At 54.7% G+C, this 10,743-nt stretch overlaps 1 protein-coding gene across 12 annotated transcripts in view; it reads right to left on the minus strand.

Moving 5' to 3' along the window:
- Positions 1 to 10,743, minus strand: part of LOC116936840 (uncharacterized) — a 58,926-nt gene that overhangs the window by 26,529 nt on the left and 21,654 nt on the right. For 11 of the 12 annotated variants that reach the window (XM_076059214.1, XM_076059215.1, XM_076059213.1 and 8 more), the window contains one exon: positions 4,521 to 4,631. In XM_076059214.1, the coding sequence (XP_075915329.1) occupies positions 4,521 to 4,631 (111 nt within the window). Of the gene's footprint in view, positions 1 to 4,520; positions 4,632 to 4,871; positions 5,897 to 10,743 lie in introns of those variants that run through there. The other variant, XM_076059220.1, reaches the window with a different exon arrangement.

A 10,743-nucleotide genomic window follows, 5' to 3' on the forward strand; every position in this document is an offset into this window, starting at 1 on the left:
ACGGGGAGGGAGACACGGGGGGAGAGACACGGGAGGGGAGACACGGGGGGGGAGACACGGGGGGAGAGACACGGGAGGAGAGACACGGGGGGAGAGACACGGGGGAGAGACACGGGGGGAGAGACACGGGGAGAGAGACACGGGGGGAGAGACACGGGGGGGGAGACACGGGGGGAGAGACACGGGGGGGGGAGACACGGGGGGGGAGACACGAGGGGAGAGACACGGGGGGAGAGACACGGGGGGAGAGACACGGGGGGAGACACGGGGGGAGAGACACGGGGGGGGAGACACGGGGGGGGAGACACGGGGGGAGAGACACGGGGGGAGAGACACGGGGGGAGAGACACGGGGGGAGAGACACGGGGGGAGAGACACGGGGGGGGAGACACGGGGGGAGAGACACGGGGGGAGAGACACGGGGGGAGACACGGGGGGAGAGACACGGGGGGAGAGACACGGGGGGAGAGACATGGGGGGGGAGACACGGGGGGAGAGACACGGGGGGAGAGACACGGGGGGAGACACGGGGGGAGAGACACGGAGTGGTGGTGATAGTTGTGGTAGAGGTGGTGGTGCTAGTTGTGGTGGTGGTGCTAGTTGTGGTGGTGGTGGTGCTAGTTGTGGTGGTGGTAGTGGCACACCTTGATGAGGAAGGTGCCATGGTGGTGGTGGTGGTGGTGTTGGTGGTGCCAGTTGTGGTGGTAGGTGTGCTAGTTGTGGTGGTAGTTGTGCTAGTGGTGGTGGTGGTAGTTGTGGTGGTGGTGCACACCTTGATGAGGAAGGTGCCGTGGTGCTGGTGGTGGTAGTTGTTGTAGTGGTGGTGATGCTAGTTGTGGTAGTTGTTGTAGTGGTGGTAGTGGTAGTGATGGTGCTAGTTGTTGTAGTGGTGCTGGTGGTGCTAGTTGTTGTAGTGGTGGTAGTGGTGGTGGTGCTAGTTGTGGTAGTTGTTGTAGTGGTGGTGGTAGTGGTGGTGGTGCTAGTTGTGGTAGTTGTTGTAGTGGTGGTGGTAGTGGTGGTGCTAGTTGTTGTAGTGGTGGTGGTGGTGGTAGTGGTAGTGGTGGCGCTAGTTGTTGTAGTGGTGGTAGTGGTGGTGGTGCTAGTTGTGGTAGTTGTTGTAGTGGTGGTAGTGGTGGTGGTAGTGGTGGTGCTAGTTGTTGTAGTGGTGGTGGTGCTGGTGGTGCTAGTTGTGGTGGTGCTAGTTGTGGTAGTAGTTGTAGTGGTGGTAGTTGTGTTGGTAGTTGTGCTAGTTGTTGTAGTGGTTGTGGTGCACACCTTGATGAGGAAGGTGCCGTGGTGGTGGTGGTGGTGCTAGTGGTGGTGGTGGTAGTTGTGCTAGTTGTGGTGGTAGTTGTGCTAGTTGTGGTGGTAGTTGTGCTAGTGGTGGTGGTGGTAGTTGTGGTGGTGGTGCACACCTTGATGAGGAAGGTGCAGTGGTGGTGGTGGTGGTTGTGCTAGTTGTGGTGGTAGTTGTGCTGTTGGTGGTGGTGGTAGTTGTGCCAGTTATGGTGCTAGTTGTGCTAGTTGTTGTGGTAGTTGTGGCACACCTTGATAAGGAAGGTGCCGTGGTGCTGGTGGTGGTAGTGTTAGTGGTAGTGGTGCTAGTTGTGGTGGTAGTGGTGGTGCTAGTTGTGCTAGTTGTGGTAGTTGTGGTGCTAGTTGTGCTAGTTGTGGTTGTGGTAGTTGTGGTGGTAGTGGTGGTGGTCCACACCTTGATAAGGAAGGTGCCGTGGTGCTGGTGGTGCTGGTTGTTGTAGTGGTGGTGGTGCTAGTTGTGCTAGTTGTTGTAGTGGTGGTGGTGGTGGCAGTGGTGGTGCTAGTTGTGGTAGTGGTAGTTGTGGTGCACACCTTGATAAGGAAGGTGCCGTGGCGCTGGTGGTGGTAGTTGTGGTTGTGCTAGTTGTGCTAGTTGTGGTGGTAGTGGTAGTTGTGGTTGTGCTAGTTGTGCTAGTTGTGGTGGTAGTGGTAGTTGTGGTTGTGCTAGTTGTGCTAGTTGTGGTGGTGGTTGTGGTACCACACCTTGAGAAGGAAGGTTCCGTGGTGCTGGTGGTGCTAGTTGTTGTAGTGGTGGTGGTGGTGGTGCTGGTGGTGGTGCTAGTTGTGGTGGTGCTAGTTGTGGTGGTAGTTGTAGTGGTGGTAGTTGTGTTGGTAGTTGTGCTAGTTGTTGTAGTGGTTGTGGTGCACACCTTGATGAGGAAAGTGCCGTGGTGGTGGTGGTGGTGGTGTTGGTGGTGCCAGTTGTGGTGGTAGTTGTGCTAGTTGTGGTGGTAGTTGTGCTAGTGGTGGTGGTGGTAGTTGTGGTGGTGGTGCACACCTTGATGAGGAAGGTGCCGTGGTGCTGGTGGTGGTAGTTGTTGTAGTGGTGGTGGTGCTAGTTGTGGTAGTTGTTGTAGTGGTGGTAGTGGTAGTGATGGTGCTAGTTGTTGTAGTGGTGCTGGTGGTGCTAGTTGTTGTAGTGGTGGTGGTGGTAGTGGTGGTGCTAGTTGTTGTAGAGGTGGTGGTGGTGGTGGTAGTGCTAGTTGTTGTAGGGGTGGTAGTGGTGGTGGTGCTAGTTGTGGTAGTTGTTGTAGTGGTGGTGGTAGTGGTAGTGGTGGTGCTAGTTGTTGTAGTGGTGGTGGTGCTAGTTGTTGTAGTGGTGCTGGTGGTGCTAGTTGTGGTAGTTGTTTTAGTGGTGGTGGTGGTAGTGGTGGTGCTAGTTGTTGTAGTGGTGCTGGTGGTGCTAGTTGTGGTAGTTGTTTTAGTGGTGGTGGTGGTAGTGGTGGTGCTAGTTGTTGTAGTGGTGGTAGTGGTGGTGGTGCTAGTTGTGGTAGTTGTTGTAGTGGTGGTGGTGGTAGTGGTGGTGCTAGTTGTTGTAGTGGTGCTGGTAGTGGTGGTGGTAGTTGTGGTGGTGGTAGTGGTGGTGGTTGTGGTGGTAGTGGTGCTAGTTGTGGTGGTGGTATTGGTAGTTGTGCTAGTTGTTGTGGTGGTTGTGGTGCACACCTTGATGAGGAAGGTGCCGTGGTGCTGGTGGTGCTAGTTGTGGTGGTGGTGGTGCTGGTGGTGGTAGTGGTGGTGGTTGTGGTAGTTGTGGTAGTGGTGGTAGTTGTGGTGCACACCTTGATGAGGAAGGTGCCGTGGTGCTGGTGGTGCTAGTGGTGGTAGTTGTTGTGGTGGTGGTGCTGGTGGTGGTAGTGGTGGTGGTTGTGGTAGTTGTGGTAGTTGTGGTAGTTGTGGTGCACACCTTGATGAGGAAGGTGCCGTGGTGCTGGTGGTGCTAGTTGTGGTGGTGGTGGTAGTGGTGGTGGTTGTGGTGGTTGTGATGCACACCTTGATGAGGAAGGTGCCGTGGTGCTGGTGGTGCTAGTTGTGGTGGTGGTGCTAGTTGTGGTGGTTGTGGTGGTTGTGGTACACACCTTGATGAGGAAGGTGCCGTGGTGCTGGTGGTGGTAGTGGTGGTAGTGGTGGTGGTGCTAGTTGTGGTGGTAGTGGTAGTTGCGGTTGTGGTGGTTGTGGTGGTGGTGGTGGTGCTAGTTGTGGTGGTTGTGGTGGTTGTGGTACACACCTTGATGAGGAAGGTGCCGTGGTGCTGGTGGTGGTAGTGGTGCTAGTTGTTGTAGTGGTGGTGGTGGTGGTGCTAGTTGTGCTAGTTGTTGTGGTGGTTGTGGTACACACCTTGATGAGGAAGGTGCCGTGGTGCTGGTGGTGCTAGTTGTGGTGGTGGTGGTAGTGGTGGTGGTTGTGGTGGTTGTGATGCACACCTTGATGAGGAAGGTGCCGTGGTGCTGGTGGTGCTAGTTGTGGTGGTGGTGCTAGTTGTGGTGGTTGTGGTGGTTGTGGTACACACCTTGATGAGGAAGGTGCCGTGGTGCTGGTGGTGGTAGTGGTGGTAGTGGTGGTGGTGCTAGTTGTGGTGGTAGTGGTAGTTGCGGTTGTGGTGGTTGTGGTGGTGGTGGTGCTAGTTGTGGTGGTTGTGGTGGTTGTGGTACACACCTTGATGAGGAAGGTGCCGTGGTGCTGGTGGTGGTAGTGGTGGTAGTGGTGGTGGTGCTAGTTGTGGTGGTAGTGGTAGTTGTGGTTGTGGTGGTTGTGGTGGTGGTGGTGGTGCTAGTTGTGGTGGTTGTGGTGGTTGTGGTACACACCTTGATGAGGAAGGTGCCGTGGTGCTGGTGGTGGTAGTGGTGGTAGTGCTAGTTGTGGTTGTGGTAGTTGTGGTGGTTGTGGTGGTTGTGGTGCACACCTTGATGAGGAAGGTGCCGTGGTGCTGGTGGTGCTAGTTGTGGTGGTGGTAGTGCTAGTTGTGGTGGTGGTGGTGGTTGTGGTGGTTGTGGTGCTAGTTGTGGTGGTGGTAGTTGTGGTGGTGGTGGTAGTGGTGGTGGTTGTGATGCACACCTTGATGAGGAAGGTGCCGTGGTGCTGCTGGTGGTAGTGGTGGTGGTGGTAGTGCTAGTTGTGGTGGTGGTGGTGGTTGTGGTGGTTGTGGTGCTAGTTGTGGTGGTGGTAGTTGTGGTGGTGGTGGTAGTGGTGGTGGTTGTGGTACACACCTTGATGAGGAAGGTGCCGTGGTGCTGGTGGTGCTCCGGCAGTTCCAGCGCGCCGGTCGGCCTCACCTCACTCAGCGCGGCGCACGGCACGGACACACGTGCACGACTTGCCTACAGTATACACAGTGTACACAGTATACACAGCGTACACACTCAGTACACACAGTGTACACAGTGTACACACACAGTGTACACACACAGTATACACAGTGTACACAGTGTACACACACAGTGTACACACACAGTGTACACAGTGTACACACAGTGTACACACACAGTGTACACACACAGTGTACACACAGTGTACACACACAGTGTACACACAGTGTACACAGTATACACAGTGTACACACACAGTGTACACACAGTGTACACAGTGTACACACACAGCGTACACACAGTGTACACAGTATACACAGTGTACACACACAGTGTACACACACAGTGTACACACAGTGTACACACAGAGACACGTGCACGACTTGCCTACAGCACACACACAGTGTACACACAGTGTACACACAGAGACACGTGCACGACTTGCCTACAGCACACACAGCGTACACACACAGCGTACACACTTAGTGTACACAGTGTACACACAGTATACACACAGTGTACACACTCAGTGTACACACTTAGTGTACACACACAGTGTACACACAGTATACACACAGCACACAGTGTACACACACAGTGTACACAGTGTACACACACAGTATACACAGCGTACACACACAGTGTACACACACAGTGTACACAGTGTACACACAGCGTACACACAAAGTGTACACACAGCGTACACACACAGTGTACACACAGTACACACACAGTGCACACACAGTATACTCAGTGTACACACACAGTGCACACACAATGTACACACACACAGCACACAGCGTACACACACAGTATACACAGTGTACACACACAGTGCACACAGTGTACACACACACAGCACACAGTGTACACAGACACTATACACAGTGTACACACCGCGTACACAGTGTACACACACAGTGTACACACAGTGCACACACAGTGTACACAGCATACACACACAGTGTACACAGTGTACACACAGTATACACAGTGTACACAGTGTACACACACAGTACACACAGTGTACACACAGTATACACAGTGTACACACACAGTATACACAGTGTACACACACAGTATACACAGTGTACACACAGCACACACACAGTGTACACACACAGTACACACAGTGTACACACACACAGTGTACACTGTGTGTGTGTACACAGCACACACACAGTATACACACACAGCACACACAGTGTACACATAGTGTACACACAGTACACACACAGTACACACAGTGTACACACAGAGACACGTGCACGACTTGCCTACAGCACACATTACACACACAGCACACACACAGTACACACACAGTGTACACACACACAACAACCGCCATTCGCCACAAAGTGGCAGTGACGTCACCACGACGCTTGTGCCAGGCTAGGTGCACCCTGAGGCCACGTGAAGTGTCGAACGCCCGCTGGCAGGAGGTCACGGGGCAGACCCAGGTGCCACGGGTCGACTGACTGAGACGACTGGCTGATGCACCACCTGTGCCCCCTACTGTGCTAACTTGCTGTGCTTTAGCCACCCGGTGCTCCGCTCGTTGTTGTGAGCATCGCTCCTCCGCCCTCCGTTGTTGCTGGAGGGCGACTGCCTCCAACTGCCCAGTAGCAGCGTCCTTCACGAGCCTCCTCCACAGAGGCAGATCTTGACACCGCTGGTACCGGTCATCGGCAAGTCCACTCAGCTCCACGTCTTCCTATACCACATCACTCCATCTCTTCTCTAGCCCATGCCGCGCCCGTGTAGCCCCCTCGATCCGGCCGAACAAAAGCTGTTTCGGCATGCAGTGGCTGGGCATGCGGGCTACATGACCCAGTCATCGCAGCCTTCCCCGCCGGAGGAGCTCACCGATGGGACCTTGCCCAGATCTTTCAAGGATTTGTCAGCTCCTCAACAATCCAGTCTGGTTAAACCCAGGATGGATCGTAGGCAGGACAGCCTAAATGTTTCTAACCGGCGAAGATGTTCCATTAGGGGGGTCCACGTTTCACAAGCGTAGAGAAGGGAGGGAATGACCGTGGCCAAGAAGACCTGAAGCTTAGTGCGGAGCGACAGACCAGGCAGCTTCCACACAGCGTTACGCAACCGATGAACAGATATTGCTGCTCGACTGATTCAGAGTGAGACCTCTGCTGTTAAACTGGAGCCGATCATAAGCACACTGCCCAGGTATGGGAAACTCTCCACTCTCTCCACAACTGCCCCATCACCGATTGGGAGTTGTGGGGGTGGAGTGTCCGATGGTACAAAATACCCAGGCAGGTGCTTAGTTTTGGTGGGGCTGATGGTAAGGCCCCACCTCTTAGTGGCAAGCTCCAATCTCAGCAGCAGCGTCTCCAACTCCTCCTCTGAGTGAACAGCAATTGCCAGATCATCGGCATACATAACGTGGTTGAGCAATATGGAGCCATCCCTTGACCGCACCCGGGCATCGATCAGCCTCCCATTATATCTGTACCAAATGGAGATTCCCCCAGTACAGCTATTGAAGGTTTCACGAACTAAGTGGTCGAAATAGATGTTAAATAATGTGGGAGCCAGAGGACATCGCTGTCGCACACCAAGGTGTACAGGGAATGGCTCTGACTCCCGGCCACGTAGTTTTACCCGGGCCCGCTCACCATCATGAAGGTCCTTAATGATCGTGAGCAGAGGGTCAGGGACTCCGAAAGCACGAAGAACAACCCAGAGCAGAGGCCAACTGATGATATCATAGGCCTTGACCAGGTCAATAAAGCAGAGATGTAGGTCTTGTTGGAATTCCCTACACCTCTGCTGCAGCAGACGGACAGAAAATATGGCATCTGTGCAGAACCGCCCTTTCCTGAAACCGCACTGGGGCTCCGCAAGCCTCTCCTCAGCGTGCCTGGCAAGGCAATGTTGAATAATTCTTGCCAGGACCTTTCCCTGCACACTGAGGAGTGAGGTGCCCCTGTAGTTGTTACACTCTGTGCGGTCCCCCTTCTTATAGAGGGGGACCACCAGGGCATCCTTCCAATCTTGCGGAACCTGTCCAGTGGTCCAGACTGTTGTTATGATGTCCTGTAGGGCAGTCTGTGAACAAACGCCACCCTCCCTCAGCATTTCGCTTGGGAGATCATCTTTGCCCGCTGCCTTTCCTGGCCTCAGACTCCGGATCGCCTTCAGTACTTCCTCAACAGATGGCACCTCAGCCAGCCACTCACAGGGGGTGACTTCTTTCATTATTTGAGGCACCGCAGCCTCAGCAGGGTCATCCTCACTTTGTGCCACGATGTTTTCCAGGCTGAGGGATTTCCCCTCCCCCAGGACATCACAGAAATGCTCAGCAAATCTGCAAACCTGTTCCTGGGGGTCGGAGATTGGATCACTGTTTTTTCCCCTAATGATGGTAATAGGTGTGGCGCTGCAGGTTACTTTTTTGATGGAGTTAAATAGAGATTTGTGTTCACGGGCCACTGAGGCAGACTCCATCTCCTCAGCAACCCGCGACCACCACCCATCCTTGCAGCGCCTTACGGCTCTCCGAACCTCCGAGCGAAGGTTGCGGTAAGCCTCCTCATTCTCTGATGTGGGATGCTGTAGCCGATGAGAGTGGGCCTGTCGATTTTTCTAAACCATCCTGAATACCTCCTCTGTCAACCAGGGTCTCTGGGGAGGTCTGGACCGTGTACCCAAAGCAACCACTGCAGCTGCATGAGCCACAGTCCTAAACCTCGCCCATTTACCCTCGACATCAGGAGTAGGGGACGATGCCAACCCCAGCCGCAAGCGATGACGAAATTCTCGCTTGCAACTTTCATCAGCTAGCTGAGACCAGGCCACTGTGGGTTTGAATGGGGCCCTGGGTGTACACCCACCACCGGAGTGGAAGAATGGCAGGCGCATCTTACAGATGACAAGTCGATGGTCAGAGGGCAGATCAGCTCCACGGTAAGTCCTGGTGTCAAGGACATGGGCTCGCATCCGCTGGTCCGTCACTACGTAGTCCAGCAGATGTTCTTGCTTGGACCCGGCATGCATCCATGATGTTGTGTGGATGCGCCGATGCCGGAACAGCGTGTTGGTAATTACAAGCCCATGGGCTGCACAAAAATCTAGCAGCCTCCTACCGTTGTTATTAAGCTGATCCGGCCCACGCCCTCCAATCACTCCAGGCCAGGTGCCAGCATCATGACCAACTCGGGCATTGAAGTCTCCCAACATGATGACTCTATCCCGAGGGGCCACTTTAGCCAGCACCTGTGACAGGAGGTCATAGAAGGCATCTGACTCATCGGCTTTGCCTGCATCCCTCCACGGATGTTCGTCTTCGGTGGGGGGCTTAAGTAACCACGACCACCAATCCTCGCCTCTTGCCGATGGGGAGGCGAGCCCACGGTAGCCTGGGGGGGGGGGGGGCTTCCAGCTTCCCACACCTCACCGCTCCACGCTCCCCCTTCCATTCTTTTGTTCGAGAGAAGGTGCCACTCTCTCTCTCTCTCCGCTGACTGGTACTTCCTGAGCCCCGAGTTGTAGGCGTACGCACGTACACACGTACACGCACGTGCACGCACGCACACAAGTACACACGCACGCACACAAGTACACACGCACGCACACAAGTACACACGCACGCACACGCGCTTACGTACACACGTACGCACGCATGCACGCACGCACACACTTACGCACGCACATACACACGCGTACGTACGCACACACGCACACACGCACACGCGTACGTGACACACACACGTACACACGCGTACACACACACACGCGCACACGCGTACGTGACACACGCACACACACACGCGTACGTGACACACACACACACACGTACGTGACACACACACACACACACAGGTACGTGACACACACACACACACGAGTACGTGACACACACACACACACACGTACGTGACACACGCACACACACACACGCACACACACACACACACGTACGTGACACACACACACACACACGCACACACACACACACGCGTACGTGACACACATACACACGCGTACGTACGCACACACGCACACACGCACACGCGTACGTGACACACACACGTACACACGCGTACACACACACACGCGCACACGCGTACGTGACACACGCACACACACACGCGTACACACACACACACACGTACACACGCGTACACACACACACATGCACACGCGTACGTGACACACACACACACACACGCGTACACACACACACGCGCACACGCGTACGTGACACACGCACACACACGTACGTGACACACGCACACACACGTACGTGACACACACACACACACGTACGTGACACACACACACACACGCGTACGTGACACACACACGCGCACACACACACGTACGTGACACACGCACACACACACGTACGTATACACACACGTACGTGACACACGTACGTGACACACACACACACGAGTACGTGACACACACACACACACACACGTGACACACACACACACACACACGTGTACGTGACACACACACACACACGTGTACGTGACACACACACACACACACGTGTACGTGACACACGCACACACACACGCGTACGTGACACACACACACACACGTACGTGACACACACACACGCGTACGTGACACACACACACACACACACACACGTACGTGACACACACACACACACACACGTACGTGACACACACACACACACACGCGTACGTGACACACACACACACACACACGTACGTGACACACACACACACACACGTACGTGACACACACACACACACACACGTACGTGACACACACACACACACACGCGTACGTGACACACACACACACACGCGTACGTGACACACACACACACACACACGTACGTGACACACACACACACACACGTACGTGACACACACACACACACACACGTACGTGACACACACACACGCACACACACGTACGTGACACACACACACACACACACGCGTACGTGACACACACACACACGTACGTGACACACACACACACACGTACGTGACACACACACACACACGCGTACGTGACACACACACACACACACACACGCGTACGTGACACACACACACACACACACGTACGTGACACACACACACACACACGAGTACGTGACACACACACACGC

This window comes from Petromyzon marinus (assembly GCF_048934315.1).
Source record: "Petromyzon marinus isolate PM22_M1 ecotype Great Lakes invasive population chromosome 84 unlocalized genomic scaffold, UKy_Petmar_22M1.pri1.0 chr84_unloc.5, whole genome shotgun sequence".
In the NCBI taxonomy this organism is placed as follows: Eukaryota; Metazoa; Chordata; class Hyperoartia; order Petromyzontiformes; family Petromyzontidae; genus Petromyzon; species Petromyzon marinus.